Source organism: Melanostigma gelatinosum (genome assembly GCF_949748355.1).
Source record: "Melanostigma gelatinosum genome assembly, chromosome: 5".
Classification (NCBI taxonomy): domain Eukaryota; kingdom Metazoa; phylum Chordata; class Actinopteri; order Perciformes; family Zoarcidae; genus Melanostigma; species Melanostigma gelatinosum.
The window spans coordinates 19,355,761-19,377,981 of record NC_136638.1 but is presented as its reverse complement, the minus strand read 5'-3'; the positions used below and the strand labels follow the sequence as shown (position 1 = coordinate 19,377,981).

Below are 22,221 nucleotides of genomic sequence, written 5' to 3'. Positions count from 1 at the left end.
GGATCTGATCTTCTTGCTGTCATCCTCTTGGTTCAAAAAGGCTGAAACCTGCTCCAACACTCCAATACATTTTTTTTTAACACTGACATGTGACACCCGTGCACCCGTCTCAGTGTCGGATGCATTTATAAGTATGCAGGCTGAGCAGACAGACAGGGAGGACTGGTGTCCAAAGTCACGACCCTGCCCTGACCTGGATGAAGGAAATGGTCACACTGCTCGAGACAAAGCAGGGCAAAGGAGAGTCTGAGGGGCTGGCTGGTCAGCCTCAAACAATGGGTCCGTGCTCTAAGACCGCGGGCCACACAAAGGCCAGAGAAACCCCCTCCTTCCCACTCCCACATTGCAATAGAGCTGGCATTTCACACTGGCCTGTGAACAGCCATTCAATCAAACTACTGTTTAACCCGACCCCTGGCCTACACAGAAATCCAAATGAGTCTGGCGGGATGTATTTAGGTAACTGACCTCTCTGGCCTTACTCCGAGACAACTGTCAGTTACCCCACACCTTTGTCTTTTCTGTTAATGTTGTATTAATTCCAATCTTTAAATGCAAAATGTTTCCTATTTTCTAACATACTGCACTAAATTCTTGTGAATATTCCTTAAAAGCGTGTAATCAATAGGCCACACAATAAATAATGTGTCCAGTGATTGGTGTAAGGGGCAATAGCTCCCTGGGGAACAAGAGACACCACAAGACCCTTCGTCTGGGTCAACTGCCCTCGAGCCAGGGCTGAGAGAAGCGGCCACATGACCCTCTCGCTTCTCAATGGACTGCTCCTCCCCTCTACCTGTACATGGCTCGGATCAAGGTGTGGGGGCTGCATATCAAACAGACTGAGGCCTTTGATGTGGATGGAAACACAAACACTGAAATGAGCAGAGTCGTAACAGCTTATTTGTTCCCTTTAGTCATTCATTGAGCTGCTTGTTGAATGTGTATGTCTTCAAAGGGTTGCAGCATGCACCGGTGGTACAGTAGCCGAGGAGGCCCTGAGAGCGCCCTGGCCTGGTGGTTTGTGGGAAGGCCATCTGGCTTCCTGTTCCTTCGATTTGATATTGATTTATTGGCTGTACATGGGAAGATAAGGGGGCACCAGCTGCCAGAAGTTCTCCTCTGCATCCTCACAGACAATGGACCTCCTGGTCATCTACATCCTGACTAAATGGGTGATGTATCATTCCTTGTTAAGTTATTACAAGTTAAATAGAAATCACACAAAATAATGACAATTTTGTACACATTCCAAATTAAATTGTTTTATTAAATCAATTGTTTTTTTGGGATATCCCCACAGCTGCTCTTAAAAAGTAAGCAAAAATGCACAACTCCATTGAAAATGTCACTGCACATGGGGTAATTAATCCCACATAAGTATAATAATGTATGGATCAGCACTTGAAACACAAATTAACTCCTTAAGGCTACATATTTACTGCATATTTGACACTTCATGGGCTGTATTTAAGCACATGTACTGGTCTGTGGGGCTGAGATAACAGAAGTTTAAGTGTTTGTTGTAATAAAGACTGTTCCCAGTAATGAGGTGCAAAATTGCATTTACTATTCCTAACAAACCCTGACAACCTTTCACAGTTTAACCCATCACAGAAACCATTAATGCAAAATTAGGCTCCTATGCATAACAAGTCTCCCGTTCCTGTGAAGTGAGCTGGGGAGTGCAGCAGTTTGGCCTCAGCCTTGTTGGCAGAGGTGTCAACGTGGTGCCGCAGTGAATTGTACTTATGCCTGATTTTTCTCACCAATACACCCCCCACCCTTAAAAAAAAGACACACTCACATACTGACAGAGTCTGGTGTCACCCAACTCCAGCCTGTTCCCCACCCCCACCCTTTCTTCCCTTTCCCCTCCCCTGCAAACACAAGCCTGTGATGTGACTGTCTCAGATAATGAGGTGAGATCTTTATTGCACCAGTCTGTGGGGCTGACAGCGACTCAGGCCTCCCTGGTATCAGGCGCCCTCTGCTGACTGCAGTGGGCTCACAGACTGCTCTCAGTCTCCTCCAGCAGTGCACTTCAAAGTGGGAGATCAAGGGTTGACTTGCGCATGACATCCAGAGAATGACAAAGCCTCCGCCAGCCTACACCTACTGCTACGTGCCGGTCCAAGAGACACAAAGCCATGCAGGCTGCTCCCGCACTACTTTGCTGCGTGGAGGAAGTTCTCATTCAGGGGGGGGGGGGGGATATACATACAGGAGGAAGGCAGTGCTCTATGTGTATTCTCTATGAATACTGGTGGGTAGAGGGCAGAGGAAGGACAGCCGAGGAGACAGAGTGGCAACAGATTCTTGGTGGGGCCCTGTTTGATTGCTGAAGCATTAATTGATAAGATACAGCATCACACCACTTATCTTTAAAGGAAGACATCACATTATCTGGGATCAAAGAATTTCGAAAGCAATTTCAATGTGAGCTGTTTTATTGCTCTGGGGAGGTACAAATGTATTACTTTGGTATTCTTCTGTCGGAGCCCAGTTATGACTTAAATTAGCTCTCCAGCTTATCATCCTGGCTCCTAAGATTGTATTGATTTACCTTCAACACGATTCAAATACCCCTCAACTTCAAAATAGTAGCCTGGTTGCCTGAGTAGAATATTAATTATAACTTTATTGTCCGCACATGATAAGTTCTGCACTTGTTTCTCAACCATTAGTCCAATTACCTCCACTGCACATTGGTTCTTGAGTTTTCAGAAGTGTCCCGTTCACACACACACACACACACACACACACACACACACACACACACACACACACACACACACACACACACACACACACACACACACACACACACACACACACTCCTTTTCCCACCCCCAGTAAGCAGCTAGAGGGGGAGTGAGGGAGACCTCTTGTGATCAGGCTGTCATTTCCTCTGGTTGGCTCTGTTATTCCAGATAGCCTTTGTGAAGGAGCCAAGTGGTCCAGCCGCAGACAGAAGGTGGGCTCCTAGCATGCATCTGGGGTTGTCAGCCCGGCAGGGGAGGGAGGCGCTGGTGGCGGGCCAAGACGAGGAGAAAAACAAACATGGTGCTGAAACCAGACAGCTACAACAAATCCCTGCTGATGAAACAAGACTGTAAATCAGATATGATGTCACTGCAGGTGTTAGAACAAAAAAAGGAGGATTTTACATTTATTTTTGCTTTAAACTAAACCTCCAACCCAAAACCTCTTCCCTCTTTCACTCAGAGCCTCACTGAACAGGAGGCTGGATGGATGTGCAATTTTAAATAATGTCATGCCAAAAAAGATAGTTGCCTCTCAATGAACCATCATAAAAAAAACATGCTTGTATCGCTTTAGTTGTGTAGGTTATAGTCTAACTTGGAGGATCTTCTGATAGTTATTTTACCTCCAGTTGCCATGTGGACAGAAAGTTGGAGTATTGCGCCACCTATAGGGACAAAGTCCCTAAAATAAGTGGTTACGAAAGAAGTCCTCAAGGGCACCCTTCAAGTGGTCACCTAAGAATATGGGGAATGGTTTAATGAAACTAGTTCACTGTTTCCTATTTACTAGAAGTTAGGCACTGATGAACATGTAAAAGAATAACTGCACTAAATCACAAGTCTGTATAACGAATTTCCCCCTGGGGATGAATAAAGTTTCTATCTATCTATCTATCCATCAATCTATCTGTCTATCTATCTGTCTATCTATCTATTATACTCCATTCCTTTAAAATGATGTTAAAAAGAAAGTGCCATTGCTACAAAAATGTTTTAAGTGAGATACTTGATATAGTTATAAAAAAACTAAAACAAATCCTATTTTGAAAACCAGACCAAAATGTTTCTGTGTTGTGTTTGTGTCCCAATATGAAAAAATAATAATATATATATAAATATATATAAATATAAATATATATATATATATATATATATATATATATATATATATATATATATATATATATATATATATATATATATATATATATATATATATATATATATATATATATATATATATATATATATATATATATATATATATATATATATATACACACACACACACACACATATGAATAATAAATAATGATCTACTGACTTGACTTCACTGGACGTTTGTCAATCCCTTTCAAACTACAGCACTGCTACTCTTCATGGGGTTTAAATGTGTCTCAGATTAATAACAAATGATTGACTTCGGTGTGCTCTCCTGCAAATCCAGGTCCCAGAGCGCCCCCCAGTGTTACCGAGACATGACTCCAGCACCGGTCAGAGTGACGTGTTCTGTCCCACAACACCGCTGGTCGGGGCAGGAGACGGACACCTTCTCGGCCTCTACAGTTAGATGTCTAACCAGCATAAAGAAATCATCTCCTGACCTTTGAAGAAGACTGGACTCATCGCAGGAAGCAGAGGGGCCCAACAGTGATGGCCTCGGTTAAAAAAGATGACAGACTGACGAGTTCTCAGAGCTTTATGTGCGTCGGTTTCGCCGGGATTTTCAGTAAAACCGTCACGTCGCCCTTGGAGGTGGTTAAAATCAAGAGTCAGGTTGGCACTTTTCACTGTAAGAGGGGTTTCTGGCAAAGTTTTCTCCTCATCTACCAGAATGAGGGACTTCGTGGGTTTTGGAAAGGAAATCTCGCCTCTTGTCTGCGGTTGTTCCCCTACACCGCAGTTCATCTCACAACATACAGAAAGTAAGTAAAGTCGGATCTACTTTGTTTTGTCGCACGTTGTATCGACCTTAAAGCGTTGCTTGTGGGTGTTTTCCTCAGTGTTTATGCTAAATTAGCTTGTTAGCCTTCTTGGTCAGCTGACGTTGAACTTTTATGTTTATGTGGCGAGCGAGCTGTATAAAAAGAAAATAGTAGAGGACACATAGACGTCAGTAGATAATGAGTGGTCACTGCGTTCATTTGTAATGGTTTGACACGATGAAATAACGTAAAGGGGTTCGTTTAAATATCTGTTTACTTTCATCCGAGCAGCTAAAGATGTACTTCCGGTTTTACCGTACTGAGTCGCGCCTTCTCTCTTCAACCAATCAGAAGGCTGTATTTGCTCAGTCGGTATTTATAGAGGCGGGGATTGGGTTACCCTGGGTTTTGTCTCAGAGGTATGTTGTCTTGTTGTCCAACTCCCAACAATCGGAACATGTTTCTAACAATTAGCCGATTTTTTTTTTTTAATTGGTAACTATTTATGATGAGTTAGCCAAATTGTTGCTGCAAATATTTACTGACTAGCGAAGCTGCTGCAGTCAGTATGTGGTATTGGTAATGAAATTATTATTATTTTTTAAGCAATTAATTACTAATTCAGTCAATAAAATGTCTAAATGGTGATACATTCCCATCACATTTTACCTAAACCCAAAGTGACATCTTAAAATGTCTTGTTCTAATGTTCAAATGGTCCTGAACCCAAATATATTCAATTTAATGCCAAAATGATCAGTCAATGAATAGATTAGGCAATTGTCAGAAAATCAATAAACATTTTTGATAATAAACAACTAAATGATGAAACAATATAATGCAAACATCTTCGACAGATTAAGAGATGGCGATGATAATAGTTTATTTCAACTTGCATTCAATTAATATCAAACGCAATAAAGCAACAACTCCTCACATGAGAAGCTTGAACCAGGAAATGATTGTTAATTATATTTGCTTCATAATTTATTTTAAATATTAATTGTTGGTAATTTACTTTTCTGAGTTCTGCTTATAGGACAATCGGGTTTAAAATCGGTGTGACATGACAATGAAACAAATGAAGCATCGGAGACAGAATGAGTGCACTTAAGAACCATTCACTATCTAATCAATGCAATCCATACAATGAAGTGTCATTCATTTTGACTTTGTCCGTCCAGGATCGTCCACCTTCACATGGATGAACTGGGCTCCATCTCTCAGTGGAGAGCCATATTTGCCGGCGGACTGGCTGGCTTTGCTGCTGCCATGATGACGTACCCTCTGGAGGTGGCAGAAACCAGACTCATCGTTCAGAGCTGCAGACAGCCCACCTACGTCAGTGTAGTTCACACCCTCTCAAAGATCTACAGGAATGAAGGGCTGCCTGCTCTCTACAGGGGCTTTTCTCTCACTTTGTTGGGTGTGTTTTGCATATTCACAGCATGTAGATCCAGAATATTTAATCTTTATTAAAGGCACTTCTGTTCCTCCAGATGAAGAGTTTTCTTCAGTCTCAACATCATTTGAACACACGGTTCATGAATGATGCATTCTACTGTAACTTACAGCACATGTCATTCGTCTACAGGTGCATTTCCCTTTTCTATCGGTTGCTATGCAGTTTACATGAACTTGGACAAACTCTGGCAGGAGCCTCCTTTTCGCTTCACTCCCCTCCAGAACTTCATTAATGGCTGTCTCGCAGCAGGAGTCGCCCAAACCCTCTCCTACCCGTTTGAAACTGTAAAGCGGAAGATGCAGGTAATTTACCAGCAGAACACTTCACTTTCTCACTGTAGGTTGTGTGTTTCAGAAGAACTGAAACAGACCCATTTAAAATCAACTACACTAAATCAAGAAAGAAAAATAAAGTAATTAAATATTGAATACAAATTGAGGATTAATACATTAATACACTCTTAGTCAGATAGTCAACTAATAGTAATACGACTCTTGGTCAACTTAGCATTTTTGCCATGTTTTTTAAAATATTAATTGGCACGATTTCTAGATATCTGTCTTCATGACTATTTGACTCCTTATTGATAATACTGGGAATATTTGTAATAGATCTCTTAATTAAACCTACTAATCCTCTTCAACTGTATTATCTATGACTCTTTATGAATAATTATGTTGTTATTCATACCCTAAAATAAATAAATACGTAAATATTATATTTAACTGTCAACAAAACAAGTTTACTGTATTTCAGCGTGTGTATTCTGGCTGTATTACCACATTCAGTCCACGAGGGGGCGGTCTGCGTGTACCTATATTAAGTTTAGCCTTTCTTGGTCACTCAATGTTTTCAAACACGGTTCATTTAAACTCTCATTTTAAATTCTTAAATCCAAATATTCTTAGTAGTATGTTTAATAAATAAAAAGTTTAACCTATGACTATTTATAAAGTCAGGACATTTATCATATGTGTTTATAAAAACACCTTGGTCACAGGAAGACACTCTTTCCTCTGAACTGATGCTTGAGATATCTTCTGTACGTTGGGGAGGACGCACGGGGACCAACAATAATACTACATCCGGTTTTATCATCCTATTATTAGCAATCACAAGGTTTACCAGCAGCTGGGAATGCAAATGTGTCCCAGGTCTGCAGAAGCTATAGATACGTTCTCTAAAGATAGCCGGTCACTATCAGACAGCGGGCAAAGTGAGAGTTGTGTATGTCCACTTCACTAAACCATCACAACCATAAAGAGACGCGTTACATAACGATTTAACTGGAGGGTTCAGCTCTCGTCTATGTCTCAGAGTTAAACGTTAATAAAAAGCAGACAGAGAAGAGATGACAGGAAAACAGCTGAGGATGTTTGCAGAAGATGCGTATTGTTTTACTTCCCGATTAGTTTAATGTTTCCTCCACAACAGAAGCTGTTTGAACAGTCTAATGCCCGCATGGCTGCGTGTCCCCTCGGGAACCTTCAAGCTTCTAAAGCAGTGATTGTCGACTGACGGTGTTCTGCTATTTAGGATATCCAGCATTTCTTGCTTCCTGTATAGAAGCAACTACTAAAACAATTGAGATGGTAATTATTTTATTGGGAATGATTTACCAACACATTTTATCTCGTTGTTTTTGTAAACCGATATAAGCTTTTAAAAATAATTGTGTAAGAATATGAAATAGTCAACGATGACGGGCTGATTTGGCTTAAAAAGTGAAAGTCCAACCTCAACAGTGTCTGCTTATACGTGTTCTGACCCTTGGAGGAATGAAGGTGACCCTAACCCTGTTCTAAAAATACATTTCCTCTGTCACACGACGACAGTCGGTAGAGTTGTTGTCGTGGTTCACACACACGTGAAGCAGTGCGACTGTCTCACACAGTTTGAGTGTGGTGAACTTCAATATACTGCCCTTCATTGCACAGAATATTATGAAAACGCTGCTGATATACCTGCATATAACTTAATTAACCATGAAATCTTCCCCCAAATTTGCAATAAATTCTACGTGTCTTGTCATGCTTCTCTTGACCTTTCTGGTTATTACTTTAAAGACACATAATGGCATCTGGGTGATTCACTGCTGTTCATTTTCACTTTCATTCTTTTCTCAGGCGCAGAGTGGCCGTCTTCCCCATTTTGGGGGAGTCGACGTCCATTTCAGTGGAATGATTGACTGTTTCGTGCAGGTTGTAAAAAGCAAGGGCATCCTCTCACTGTGGAATGGCCTCACTGCCAACACAATAAAGGTACCGTTTCACTCATATATATGATTATTATTTATATCCCAGCCATATTGTGCTCGATCAATCATCAGGATCACGCACTGGTCTACTTCGAACTGAAATAACTCCTAGGGAACATGAGTGACTTTATGACCGGGACGGAGTTGTCGGCTAATTCCTACACAAAAGGGAGAGTGAGGATGTGTGTGTGGGGCATGGAAAGCAATGTTCGGTGTGTAAATCCTAGCGTGAATGTGCACGAGCAAGGTGAGCAAAGTCTCTCTCAAGAACAGCATGCTCCACTCTCCTATTTCAGCTGCAAATGTCATGATAGTTGAATGCTGTTTTTCAAATGTGAGGCTTTGTCATGAGCTGCTTGTTTTTACCGTAATGTCAACCTGAATGAAACTGAGTTGAAGACACCTTAAGCACACTTTAGGTGACAATCAAATCAAACCACAACCGTCTCTGTGTGGATTTATGGTCCATTTGGTGTTTGGCATCACACTCATCTCTGTGTCCCTCTCAGATTGTTCCCTCCTTCGGCCTTCTTTTCACCTGCTTCGAGATGTGTAAGCAGGTCTGCCTTTACCGCAACGGCTACATCGTCTCGCCGCTGAGCTACAGACTTGCACCGGGAGTCGACCAGAGCCTCGGGCCGTCCGAGCTGCAGGAGGCGAAGCGCTACCTGAAAAACAGGAGCTTCGGGTCGGGGGAGTCGTCGCTCGGAAACCGCTGGTGAAACTTCACGTGAGCAGATGTCCGACTGCCGACCACACTTGAACAGAAAAGTGAAATACTTCAGAGGCTTACGTCTGTAATAATTCATAACATTTCAGGCTCCATGTCTTCATAGAAGGTGCTCACATGCATTGACATTATGTCCAGTCAGCAACAGTCTACCTCTTTCAGAAACTTTTTCATTTTATCCGACAGTGTCAGTTGTTTATTCATTGTTCATTTACCCTTCATGTGTCTCCATGACTGTTTTTAATCAAATATTATGTTCCTTAAGCATCAGCTATGTATTTTGGGTCTTATTTCAGTTATTGACATCAAATAGTGCCATTTATCCAAATGGGTTGCAAAAGCTCTTTTACTCTACTTGTGTGATAGACTGTCATTTTTAATGTGCAATGAATGTAAAAAATGTTGATACTTCATAAGTGTGAGTAGGTTACGATCAGTCATGTAAATGTGCTAACATGGATTGTGATGAAAGAAATGCGTTTAAAACATTAAACCTTTCTCACGTTAACATTTGAAGTGTTCTTTTGTGTGTTTTTGGATATTTATTTTCGATTTTGTCTTCATAATATCTCTCTCTGGCTTATATATATTTTTCTTTATTTCTGACATGTGCTTCAGTGAATGACTCCATTTTCTGTCTCATCGTTAAAATGCAGCTCAATGTCTTCACTGTGCTGCTCGTGCAACTTGGTTCCAATGAATGTCCTTTTGTTTGGTGATAATTTATGATAACAGGCAACGCTTCAATCAGTCTGACTGGATAGTTTAGTTATGATTGTATCAGTCGGTTGATTCAATCATGTCCTCCACTGTGGGAAACTGAGTGACAGCCAAGGGACATTAACAGATGGGATGACCTTTATCCACCATAGCCTTCAGGCCTCAGCTGCTTCAAACTCACCTCTTACTTTGATCCCAATCTGATTCAGACAACTCAAAAACAACTTAACACGTCTGCTGAGGTGTGATTCAATAACAAAGTTTACACAACTTAAACTTTTTGGTCTTTTTAGAGTTTACTTTAGTGACGAGAGAGAGCGCCAAATCTGAATCAAAGGACATCAGTTAACCCCGCCCATACCCCCCACAGCCGACCAATCAGACGCAAGAGTCGGAAGTTCACGGTCTCCCTCGAGCTCAGTCTTCTTAAATCCCCTCTCTTCTGGATTGGAGTCGGCCATTTCAACCCCACCGACGAAGTGACGGGACGGTGTCCGACAACATCTGAAGATGAACGAGACCGCGATTTCCTTCGCCAAGGACTTCTTGGCTGGTGGTATCAGCGCTGCCATCTCCAAAACAGCTGTAGCCCCCATTGAGAGAGTCAAGCTTCTTCTCCAAGTGAGCGTCGACATCTTTATTTCTCATGGCACTTTAAAGTAGTCTCTGTCAGCTGTGCAACACAAAACTGGCGTCGTTCATTTGCGGCGTTTTTTTTTATTTTTTCGCGCTATTCTTTTTATGGTTACGGAGGGTGACTCGTAACTAGATGTAGGGATGTGTTGCGGTAAAAAGTCATAATGTCAAGATGCGGCACTGTTGAGAGGAGAAGGTGTGTCGGAGGTCGCTGCAGGAGCAGATGAGGAATGAGCATAAAGCGAGGCGCAGCAGACCTGTTGCGGAATGCACCGGCCAGCACGCTGCTGGCGTATAGTGCGCTATAAAGGGCATGACATGACCGTATACTGTGATTAAGCGGCTCAAAAGTCCTCGTCCTCCCAATGACAGGCCTTCAGTTTGACCGGACAGCGCACAACCAAGGTCACAGCAAGGTTTGCGCCATAGTGGCACTCTGTTGCTGCACTGGGCCTGAGCTCAGCGCGCAGGAGGGGCTGGGGAATAGTTGAATGGATGCCATCGAAGTTGTATTCTGGCACGTGGGAGTCATGATGAGACAAGTTGGAGGATCAGGTTAAAGGATCATTCACAGTGATGTATAACTGGGTCTATGTGATATTTGATCTGCTTATATCCTTATTTTTGTTATCTCTAATGAACTGCTGTATCACTCCTCCGATTACAGGTACAACATGCCAGCAAACAGATCACAGTTGACAAGCAGTACAAGGGCATCATCGACTGCGTCGTCCGTATCCCCAAAGAGCAGGGCTTCTACTCGTTCTGGAGAGGGAATCTGGCCAACGTCATCCGGTACTTCCCCACTCAGGCCCTCAACTTTGCTTTCAAGGACAAGTACAAGAAGGTTTTCCTTGACGGGGTGGACAGGCACAAGCAGTTCTGGAGATACTTTGCAGGTAACCTGGCGTCCGGTGGCGCCGCCGGAGCCACGTCGCTCTGTTTCGTCTACCCCCTCGACTTCGCCAGAACACGTCTGGCTGCTGATGTCGGCAAAACCGGACAGGGCCGTGAGTTCAAAGGCCTGTCAGACTGCTTGGTGAAGATCACCAAGTCTGATGGCATCAAGGGTCTGTACCAGGGCTTCAGCGTGTCGGTACAGGGCATCATCATCTACAGAGCGGCTTACTTTGGCGTCTACGACACAGCGAAGGGTAAGTTTTCATCAAAAAGCTTGATGTATCTGTCAGTGTCTGGCTTTTTGAGACTTTTAGTTACCCTTCCTGACTGACATTTCTCTTACAGGCATGCTCGCAGATCCCAAGAACGCATCCATTTTGGTCAGCTGGATGATCGCTCAGTCGGTGACAGCGGTCGCTGGTCTTGTGTCCTATCCCTTCGACACTGTCCGTCGTCGTATGATGATGCAGTCTGGACGCAAAGGAGGTAACAAGCGCAACATAGAAAGTACAACTTTCTGGGGTTTTTCTGCTGTGTTAGTAGAATAAACGCATGACGTCTTTTGTGACTGTTTTCCCTCTCAGCCGACATCATGTACAGCGGCACCATGGACTGCTGGAAGAAGATCTTGCGTGAAGAGGGCTCCAAGGCCTTCTTCAAGGGGGCCTTGTCTAACGTGCTCAGAGGCATGGGAGGCGCCTTCGTGCTCGTCTTGTATGACGAGCTCAAGAAAGTCATCTAAGTTGTTTTTGTATGTCCACTGTTCATGTCGTGGCGTTTAACTGTAACATATCTTGTACATTCGGAAAGGACTTAAATGCCAAACTATATTTATAGGGACCAACTAGTATTTTCTACTAGTTGTACTGGGGGAGTCTGTTATGCGCTCTTCTCTTGGTCCCATGCTTTTTTTTTCCTTTTTGTTGTTTTGTCTCTCACCAGAATGTCATTCCCTGAACAAAGGAACCTTGCCTAAAAAGAAATAAATAAACGCAACCTACCAAGTGAATCTCTTGCCTGGCTTTGTCATGTATGAAGGGTACCAGTAGAGACTGAGCGTCTCAGTTGTGTTGCTTCGGGAAGCCATTTGGCAGCATGCTGTGTGACATGTAAGCTTAGAGCTGCAGAGGTCTCCCAGGTTGTAGTTGGGGGGGCGAGCCAAAATCAGCTGAGAAAGTTGACCTGCTGACAATATATCATCCAAGGCATGCTTATGGAAAAAATGATTTGTCAGAAGTCTTACCTGTAGTGCATTTCACATATGTTGCAGAATATTTGCACAAGCGACTTCCTGCGGAAAAAGCGACCAGGATTACCTGTCACGAAGTGGATTAATGCAACCTTCTACATATACTTTCATCTCCTGCCAAGTCTCTTCTGACTCCAACTGGTGTGACCTGATGACTTTAACCTTGAGCTGTTTGACCACAGTGTGACACACCTGTTCCAGTTATATAATATCCTGGTCATGTGATCAGTTAAAGTGCACAAAAACTCAATTCTGTCTATGTATTACAGCAAATGGGGCAAAGGGCACCGAGATAGATTTTAGGCTAGTGTTGGTGTGTATTTTTAGGGGTTGCCACACATTGAGTTTGTTCTGATACATGATCTTGTCAGCTGTAAAGATGCAGGACACTGTGTACTTCGTGGCGTCTCTAAGGTGTGTACTGGTCCTTCAAATGACACCGGTTGTAATCTTTGTCCGCGTGATCGCTGTCTGAATATGGGACAGTTGTATCGGCACAACTCTCCACATCAACGTCTGCAGCGGCGCACATACCATCTGTAAACGTTGGTATCTCACTAACAGACTGTCACTTTGTGACACTTGGCAGCTTTGATCAGTCTTCAGCTATTACAATTCACCAATTATAGAGCTGCTGCCCCCTCGGAGTATTATCTATCAGTTTCAGGATTTTAAAAAAAATCAGAGAGTCTTGGACGTTACCACAAACCCATAAATAAATTTTAATACTGTTTTGAACACTCAATGCCCAAAAGGCCGTCTCAGCGGGTAGTCTCTTTCTACAGCTGCTCCATTACAACTTTAACAAGGATTAGTGAATCGGAAGCCACAGGGATCACAGCCATCTACACACTGTCTGTCTGTGTGGCTTTAGATACGCCGTGCCTCCTCGAGGTCAAGTCAGGGACACAAGTGTCATCTTTTCAGTGAGCTCTCATTCTGCTGGTACGCTGCAATGATCTCAAATGTTTGCTTGAATAATATTCACAGTTTTCTTGCTTCTTCATTCTTGTTTGTTGTTCAGTAGAAGAGCAGTGTTAGCGCCACCTTGTGGCATTTGTATTACTACACAGGAAAAACGGGAGAGTAATTTTTCCGGAGTTACAATTATTTTCCACTGAAGGAGTCATATTTAATCATTTTGGAGTGTAATTACTTCCAGTAGCCAGTAGAGTGTGAGTAAATATTCAGAATAAAATCTATTGGAGTAAAACAGCGTGACCACGCCCACAACGGTTCCTTAAGTTTCGTTTCTGCCGCCATGACACCTCTCGCTACACTGGAATGAGCTGACGTTTTATGGAACGGAAGGGCTGAAGTGAGGAACAGAAGACGGCATTTGAAATAACATGTCAGGTAAGGTCATTCGTTTTGGTTAACTTCATGTGTGTAAGGTACATTGTGTAGCAACATTGCAGCTAACCTAACGTTACTTCACTATTTGCATTGTCAGATATGAGCCGTAGCTTCTGATTGTTCGCGTTAGCAGATGCTAACGGTAGCTTCTAACGTTTTCACATAACTTAGTCACAGTCAAACGTTAGCTTCTAACGCATTAACATCAATTCGCAAAATATTTGGTGGTTTATGGACATATTAACGTCGACACACCTGGATTAAAGTCTCAATAAAGTAGTATTAGCTATCATCAGTAGCCAGCGGACTTCACTGAGCAGGTGCATGTGTGTTTTATTCTGTGTAGAGGGGCTGTCTTTTGCTGCAGTTAGTTGGTGCAACAGGTACATTTTACTGTGAAAATGGCTATGTAGAATTTGCAGTTTGTTGGCGTCAACACGTGTATTTTACTCAGAAAGGAGCTGTTAACGACCGTTTTAAGCTGCATTTGTTGGCGCTAACCTGTGTATTTTACTCTGAAAAGAGCTGTTAAAAACCGTTTTAAACGGACTGTTTCTAGCTGCGTTTGTGGGCGCTAACACGTGTATTTTACTCTGAAAAGAGCTGTTAACGACTGTTTTAAGCAACTGTTTCCGGCTGCGTTTGTTTGCGCTAACACGTGTATTTGACTCTGAAAAGAGCTGTTAACGACTGTTTTAAGCAACTGTTTCCGGCTGCGTTTGTTTGCGCTAACACGTGTATTTGACTCTGAAAAGAGCTGTTAATGACTGTTGGACTGTTTCTAGCTGCGTTTGTTGCCGCCAACACGTGTATTTGACTCTGAAAAGAGCTGTGTTGATGGACTGTGTTTCGCTGCAGTTCATCAGCACCCTGGTCGATGCAACATGTGTGTTATACTTTGAAAAAATGCACTTCACTCTGTTGACTGCTAAAACTAGCTGGGCTTGACATTGGCACGGGCCACTCGCGAAGTGCGGGTAGAATTCCGCAGCATAAGCTGATTGATCTGTTGCACTGTGGCATGCTAGAGACGGCCAAGTCGGAGACAACCAGGTGAAGTAGACATTGTTCAAGATGAGACAACTGGTTACATTTCTGATGATGTGTTCACGCCAAACGCAGTAGATTACATACAAAGTCTATGCACAGCCACTATGAGACTGGAGTGACGCGAATTGGCGATTCAAGCGAATGAACAGGTCCCTTTAGTACAGCGTAATAAAGACGTGCTTAAAATGTCCCTCGTTTTTATAATGAAATAGTTTACCCTTGTGGAGACCTACTATTAGTCCATGCATCATGTCTTTCTAATGTTGGCTTACTGTGGTATTACTAATGTTGGCAGTCAGCTGTTTCTGATAATGAAACTAATTTAATTGTTTTTGTCATGAAGGATGCAAGCTGTAAGAGTGAAGTACAGAGATCGTCAGAAGTACATTTGTTATGAGGGGCAACTAACCTTCAAATCATTTTTGGATTGTGGTGAGTGAAAAATATTGCACACACTAACCTGTGGAACAATACACTTGGGATGTCACTCTATGTTTTGCATACCTGAAAGTCTTTTCCCTGGAATAGCAAAGGTCTGCATGGAACACTGTCAGTTTTGGGATTACAATGTTCAAGTGAAGATGGCCTTCTGATTGCTGTCTGTTATGTTTTTCTGCAAATACACAACCGATTCATCACTAAGCTTGTCCCTTGGTATTTTGTCTTCACAGTTGCCAAGAAATTTGACCTTCCAACCTTGGACTTAAAAGTCTATGATGAATCAAAGACCGAAGTTGATGAGGAGGTGTTTGAGTTTCTACTAAAGAAACAAGACATTGGTGTGCTGGAGATTTGTCTACCCCAAGACCCAAATCTTGAGGGTTAGTTACTTATTAGCTTATAACTTCATATTTATCTGTACGGCTTGGTCAATCTAACATGTTTTGAATATGCAAGACAATTTAATATATCTGAGTTGGGGTTTTTTAAAATCTTATTTAGATATTTTGAAATCATCTCTGCTCACCCTTTCCACAATTTCTGGAACTGTTGTGGGCATGATACAATGTGAAATATTTGCATTCCTCTAATAATGGATGTGTGCACTTATATTGTCTTATAGTCACATTGTTAATCACATTAGTTCAATGTTAATATGATTTCTAGATTCTTTGAGCTCCCCTTCATGCTCCTCCTTTGCAAGCTTCAGTGGAGACAATGAGAGGGACTCGGACGACACCACTATATTGCAGCATAGTCCTGCTACAAGACAAAGAGATGAGGGAAGTCATCTAGCTCAGGTAAGCTCTGCAGTTTCCCTTGCATCCTTTCTGAAGGTTTAAAAAAAATGCCAAGGTTGAATGGTAAATGGCTGAATAACTGAAGTTGTAAAATTGTGGCCATTCTGTTTGATAATACTTGATGTCATTATTGTTTTAAACGTTTCATTGTGTTCATTTTTGTTCTTCCCACTTAGATGATTGAAGACATCCTGAAGAACAAACCTGGAGGAGAGAGGATCATGAATGAGTATGCCCGAACAAAAAGCCTAACGGATGCCAGAAGACGTGATATGGTCAAGATATTGGTCGCACATATGACAAGTGAACATGGGTATGTTGTCATGTTGTTATTATTACATACCTGCACTCCTAATACACATGTGTGTCTTGAATTGACACAGTACAACACCCCTCTTTTAGCAGGTGGAATTTACACATCAATACTTTTGATTGGAGCACATATAGTAAAGTCTGTGTGTTTGTGTGTAGGACAAGTCCTTCAAGGCGCGTTAAAGAGGACTACGCAAGGGGCATCACTACCTTGTACCCATACCTGGCCGATCCTAGGAGCAAGTTAGGCTATGTAAGTACATTAAAACGTCTAACTTATTTACTTTTCACTTGCTTGGAATGTAAATATTTCAACTGCTGTTTTACAGATGGGTAGTGTTTTTATTTCAAATAAAGATCTGTAAACATTACTGCATGGCAACAAGGGCTGTCACTTTTTGAACATTTGTTTGAATGTAATTAACATTCAAACTCTAATGACTCATTTGAATAAAAAATGTACAGTCTATATCCACAGCTGACTGTTTAACGTAGTTTACTTTGTCACCCAACAGAGGGCGCTCTAACGTATTGCGTGTCATTTCATATTTGTTCGAGTGTTATTTTTGGAAAAGGTGACAGCCCTAATGGCCACCATCTCTGCCTTCCCCGTAAGTTGAACTCTGGCGGTGTTAAAGCTCAGTTTACTTTCGCACCGCAAGGGTTAGCCCATTAACAAGACACAACACTAACCGTGTAATACAATAACCTCTGTTTTTCAAAATAACTGTCATTAGAAAGAAAGGCCTCATCACAATACTAGGAAATATGATAGTTTTTGGGGAAAGATTAAACTATTTCAACTTGTTCAATCAAACTGAATAACCCTTTTTACTTTAGGAGCATTATTACAATGCAGAAGATGGGAGTGGGTATCTGGCATGGAGACTGAAATTTGTTCAGAAGGAAGCATCGGAGGGAAAAAAGAAGACCTGCAGTCAGTCACAAACACTAACTGGTATGTGTGAAGTCTAATTCATAATGCATGATGAGGGAATAATCATATAATGTATATATATATATATATATATATATATATATATATATATATATATATATATATATATATATATATCCTATTTTTCTTCTGGAGACGTAAGTGCCTGCATGGCCATCCTTGCAGAGTTTTCCAAGCCTTATTTCTTATATCTTAGGACATAATATCATATACTAACCCAGTAATTGATAAAAGTGCCACCACTATTACAGGTGGTCCAAAAGCAGAAAGAGACTCATTCAGAGTGGAAAACGGGCTAACCACAGAAAGCCTGTGCTGCGAGGCCATTGCGCTTATGAAGCATACAGCTGATGAAGCAACTGTGAAGGAGAAGATGAAGCAGACCTTTACCTATCGCCAAGACATGGTTCATGACCCAGTGAAGTCCTCTGAACTATTCACAGCGTTTCCAAGATTCCTGGACATGGCAGGACTGGTATGTGAACGTTCTACTGCCACTGTCATGACAATATTATTTCTGTTCTACAATAGCCTGGGTAGGGTTGTAAGATCTGTCATGACCATGGTGCTACACCATAATGTTTACTGTTCTGTTTTGACCAATTCTATCTTGTCTGCAGATTGACCAAGACTTTGGTCTGATGTTTGGGGATGCTGCTACTACAAAGTTCCTGGAGAGATGGCCTACTATCTACAAACAGAAAGTCCTCGAACAAAGCCGTGGCCTCACACAGACAGCCGATCTTCAAGACCTGGTTCAAAATGCTGAATGCACAACAGACGTGGAAAATGGTATGCTAAAAGTTAAGGATCATAGTTATGGAAGAGAGAATAGTTTTTGAATGAAAAATGGATTGACTGTTCGCTTGTAGTAAATGCTTGTTTATGAATTTTTACTTCCAGGATGGGACAGTGACATGTCATCCATTTTGGTTCTTGTCCACCTTCTACCACCATCACCACATGGCCGCAAGAGACCAGGAAAACTCTCAGCCAGACAAGCCAGTGACCGTCTTGTGAAATTCATTAAGGTGAGGTTACAGTTCAATTAAACTGGAAAATCGTCACTGTTCTGTCCCCTTTTCTAAACCTTTCAATCCTCTTTTTAAGATTATGGTCAATTAAGACATTTCCTTAAACTGACTAATTTTATAGCTGACTAATTCATTATTTTTTCTGTCACAGACTGGGATGAGCATCCAGGGGCATCTGGACGGCATCGTGGAAAGCCTTCAACCATACCTGCTAGCTGTGGGGACCCAGAAGAGTCTGATTCACAAATACTTCATTGTGATTGACAAGCATGCAATACCTTGTAAGTCACCAGACACACTTGCCTGTTTTGATGAGCTTTTCAAAGCTCATTTTGTCTTTGGTACTTCGTACAACCAGGATCTGGTAAATGTGTACAACTTCTTGCAAACCACGATCTTTGAAATCGATGTTGATACCACTAAGGTGAATCCAAGGGTTGCAGAGTTGAGGGCTCGGATGCTGCATTGAGTTGATACGAAGATGTTTTGTTTTATTTGCAAAATCCCCCAGGCAAACACCAATTCCCTGACAAAACACTTGAAGTTGATCCACGGACTTTGTTCAGGAAAGACCCTTCGTCTTAAATGTGGTCAGGCTGGTTGTTCACTAGTTTATGGCACTTTTTCTGGGTTTCGAAAGCATCTAAATAAAGCACATGAACCTTGTTCTGATCCTGGTGAAGGCCCATCTACATCTGAAGATTTAGCAGCAAGTAATTTTGATGACTTGCCAGCAAGAAGTTCACCTTCTGACTCAGTCCTTCTCAAAAGGAGTCTTGTAGACAGCTGCGCTGCAACAGTAGCCGAACTTAAAGTGGCAGGCGTAAGTGAAACAACTGTTAACTCTTTGGTAATTTCGATGGAAGAGATTGTTGACGATATCCATAATCAAGCAAAAGAATCTGTGAAGAAGTGTCTATCTTTACAGGAGCCTATCAAAAGCGACATTGAGAGCAAAATTGATCAGTGTTTCGAAAAAATGGAAAATCCCTATGGTGTATTAAATTCTGAGAGTAAAAGAAGGCAGTATTTTACAGAGAAGTGGGGAAGGGTAGACTTAGTTGAATATGTTCTTGGTACAAGATTTGATACCCTACGCAATCGCACCACTGGAACTTATGATCAGGTTGTTGTCACTGATAAATTAGTTTACATCCCTATTTTGAAAACTTTACAATTTATTTATCAACATCCTAACATAAAAGAGATGATGCAGACTTCAAGTTCAGGAGAAAATCTTCATGACTTGTGCGATGGAGATCTTTTCAAGAGTCATGATCTATTTTCAAAACAGAAGCATGCCATTCTGATTCAGCTTTTTTATGATGATTTTGAAACTGCAAATCCTTTAGGCTCAAAACGGGGAATACATAAATTAGGTGCACTCTATTTCACCTTGCGGAATTTTTCTCCCAAGTACAACTCAAATCTGCTTAATATTCATTTGGTCGCTTTATTTCATGCCCAAGATGTTAAAACATATGGCTTTTCTAAAATACTTGATCCACTTATGCAGGATATTAAAATACTTGAGAAGGATGGAATTCGGGTCCCCTTGTATGATCAGCCAGTGTATGGAACTATTGTCCAAGTTACAGGTGACAACCTTGGTCTTCACAGTTTGTTTGGTTTTGTTGAATCATTCAGTGCCAGATATTGTTGCCGCTTCTGTCTTGCTGAGAAAGAAGACTTTCAGACTGAGTTTAATGAAGATTCACCCAAGATAGTTTTGCGAACTCGCGCACTTCATGCGGAACATTGCCAAATGATGGAGACAAATCCCACTCTTCCCTATGTGATGGGCGTTAAACGTTCTTGCATTCTAAATTCCTTGCAATATTTCAATACATGTGAAAACTTCTCTGTCGATATTATGCACGATATCTTGGAGGGAGTGGCACAATATGAAATGAAACTTCTATTACTGCACTTGAAAGATAAGTACACAACATTAAAAGAAATAGACTGTAGAATTAGGAGTTTTAACTATGGCTATATGGAGCAAAACAACAAACCTCCTACAGTTAAGTTAAGGGAGGACTCAAATGACTTGGGGTTGAATGCAATCCAATCCTGGTGTTTACTTCGCAATCTACCACTTATCTTTGGAGACTTGGTTTGTCCAAATGATCAACACTGGTATTTGCTACTGCTTTTGCTTCAAATTGTAAACATTGTATTTTCACCAAAGTTATCAAAGGGTATTACTATTTTTTTGAAACACTTAATCGTGGAACACCACAGGTTGTTCAAGCATTTGTTTCCAAACAAAAGGCTGCTACCAAAACATCATTTTATGGTGCATTACCCTATGTGTATTCTTAAAATTGGACCACTTTTGCATAGTTGGTGCATGCGCTATGAAGCAAAGCATCATTTCTTTAAGAAACAATTAAAAAGCTTCAAAAATATCACTAAAACTTTGGCCAAGAAACACCAAAATCAAATAGCATACAGGTGGCAGACATTTGATCCCAATGAAGTGATAATTGGTCCAGGTAATATGGTAGCTTTAAATGTGCTAGACTGGGGCTATGAGATAGCTGAGACTATTCAGGTACCAATTGACACCAAGGTTTTAAATATTAGATGGGCCAAACACCATGGAAATATGTATCGGACGGGTTTAGTCGTTTGTCTGAAGGTTCATTGTGAGATGCCAGTTTTTCACAAAATCCACCATGTAGTTCTGAAAGATGAGAGGTTATTGTTTGTTACATTTGCCCTGCAAACAGTGTGTCTTGATGAGCATTTTAATGCATATAAAGTTGTGTGCACAAAAGACGGACCTCATGTAGTTGATGTGAAAGAGATTTTCTGTTATAAAGCATTTGATGTACAAATGTCATACAGGTGTGATGATGCAAGTTTGTTTATTGTGCCATACTGTTTCCTATGATGTCATAGTGAAAAGGCCAAAGTGTTCCAAAGGTCCAAAATGTATTCTGTAAAATATGTATGGATACATTGCACATTTGTAATACAAAATAATAAATTGTGCTTTGGTAAATACTGATATCTGATTTATTTAACTTGTTGGGTTTAATGATAACCTTCCAGAGTAAGTTCTCTCAGGTTTTAATCATAATTTAGTTCTCTATGGAGTGTAATTTAGTTCTATATGGAGTGGAATATAGTTCTATATGGAGTGGAATATAGTTCTATATGGAGTGGAATGTAGTTCTATATGGAGTGGAATATAGTTCTATATGGAGTGGAATGTAGTTCTATATGGAGTGGAATGTAGTTCTATGTGGAGTGGAATGTAGTTCTATATGGAGTGGAATGTAGTTCTATGTGGAGTGGAATGTAGTTCTATGTGGAGTGGAATAGTTCTAAGTTGAGTAAAATGGCAGTAGAGTTGTTTTCATTTTATGCTACATAGAGTAAATTATCATCATCTAGAGTTAAATACAAACACTGAATAGAGTAAAAAATACTCTGAATCATTAACTCTGAGGCAAGAGTAGATTTTACTCTATATAGACTGGGACCAAATGTTGTATTTTATTGAGTAAAATTTTATTCAATTTGAGTAAAATTTACTCCGACAAATTTACTGTGTATGTTTACCTTACACAATCGCAATCAGACATCACAGGTAGGTCTTCACATACAAT

At 41.2% G+C, this 22,221-nt stretch overlaps 3 protein-coding genes across 3 annotated transcripts; all 3 read left to right on the top strand.

The window, feature by feature from the left end:
- The first annotated feature begins 4,312 nt into the window (after positions 1 to 4,312).
- On the top strand, positions 4,313 to 9,580 carry slc25a43 (solute carrier family 25 member 43). Its single transcript, XM_079269128.1, has 5 exons — positions 4,313 to 4,693; positions 5,878 to 6,119; positions 6,288 to 6,460; positions 8,285 to 8,419; positions 8,925 to 9,580. Exons 1-5 carry the CDS (start codon positions 4,422 to 4,424, stop codon positions 9,135 to 9,137), a joined length of 1,035 nt encoding a protein of 344 aa, XP_079125254.1. The 5' UTR covers positions 4,313 to 4,421; the 3' UTR covers positions 9,138 to 9,580.
- Positions 9,581 to 10,300: 720 nt separating this feature from the next.
- Positions 10,301 to 12,410, top strand: slc25a5 (solute carrier family 25 member 5). Its single transcript, XM_079268187.1, has 4 exons — positions 10,301 to 10,486; positions 11,169 to 11,655; positions 11,747 to 11,887; positions 11,986 to 12,410. Exons 1-4 carry the CDS (start codon positions 10,376 to 10,378, stop codon positions 12,141 to 12,143), a joined length of 897 nt encoding a protein of 298 aa, XP_079124313.1. The 5' UTR covers positions 10,301 to 10,375; the 3' UTR covers positions 12,144 to 12,410.
- A 1,336-nt stretch (positions 12,411 to 13,746) lies between these two features.
- On the top strand, positions 13,747 to 22,087 carry LOC306777635 (uncharacterized protein). Its single transcript, XM_079268813.1, has 11 exons — positions 13,747 to 14,006; positions 15,400 to 15,488; positions 15,728 to 15,877; positions 16,164 to 16,297; positions 16,474 to 16,610; positions 16,769 to 16,862; positions 17,450 to 17,567; positions 17,819 to 18,042; positions 18,188 to 18,359; positions 18,471 to 18,598; positions 18,753 to 22,087. Exons 2-11 carry the CDS (start codon positions 15,401 to 15,403, stop codon positions 19,068 to 19,070), a joined length of 1,563 nt encoding a protein of 520 aa, XP_079124939.1. The 5' UTR covers positions 13,747 to 14,006; position 15,400; the 3' UTR covers positions 19,071 to 22,087.
- Positions 22,088 to 22,221: the final 134 nt, after the last annotated feature.

Excerpts from the sequence above, each read along its gene's own strand:
- slc25a43 (XM_079269128.1), top strand. The coding sequence starts at position 4,422 with ATGGCCTCGGTTAAAAAAGATGACAGACTGACGAGTTCTCAGAGCTTT. Across the intron at positions 4,694-5,877 it reads CATCTCACAACATACAGAAA|GATCGTCCACCTTCACATGG; the intron begins GTAAGTAAAGTC and ends TTGTCCGTCCAG. Across the intron at positions 6,120-6,287 it reads CTTTTCTCTCACTTTGTTGG|GTGCATTTCCCTTTTCTATC; the intron begins GTGTGTTTTGCA and ends ATTCGTCTACAG.
- LOC306777635 (XM_079268813.1), top strand. The coding sequence starts at position 15,401 with ATGCAAGCTGTAAGAGTGAAGTACAGAGATCGTCAGAAGTACATTTGT. Across the intron at positions 16,298-16,473 it reads AGGGAAGTCATCTAGCTCAG|ATGATTGAAGACATCCTGAA; the intron begins GTAAGCTCTGCA and ends CTTCCCACTTAG. Across the intron at positions 18,360-18,470 it reads CACAACAGACGTGGAAAATG|GATGGGACAGTGACATGTCA; the intron begins GTATGCTAAAAG and ends TTTTACTTCCAG.
- slc25a5 (XM_079268187.1), top strand. The coding sequence starts at position 10,376 with ATGAACGAGACCGCGATTTCCTTCGCCAAGGACTTCTTGGCTGGTGGT. Across the intron at positions 10,487-11,168 it reads GAGTCAAGCTTCTTCTCCAA|GTACAACATGCCAGCAAACA; the intron begins GTGAGCGTCGAC and ends CTCCGATTACAG. Across the intron at positions 11,656-11,746 it reads CGTCTACGACACAGCGAAGG|GCATGCTCGCAGATCCCAAG; the intron begins GTAAGTTTTCAT and ends TTTCTCTTACAG.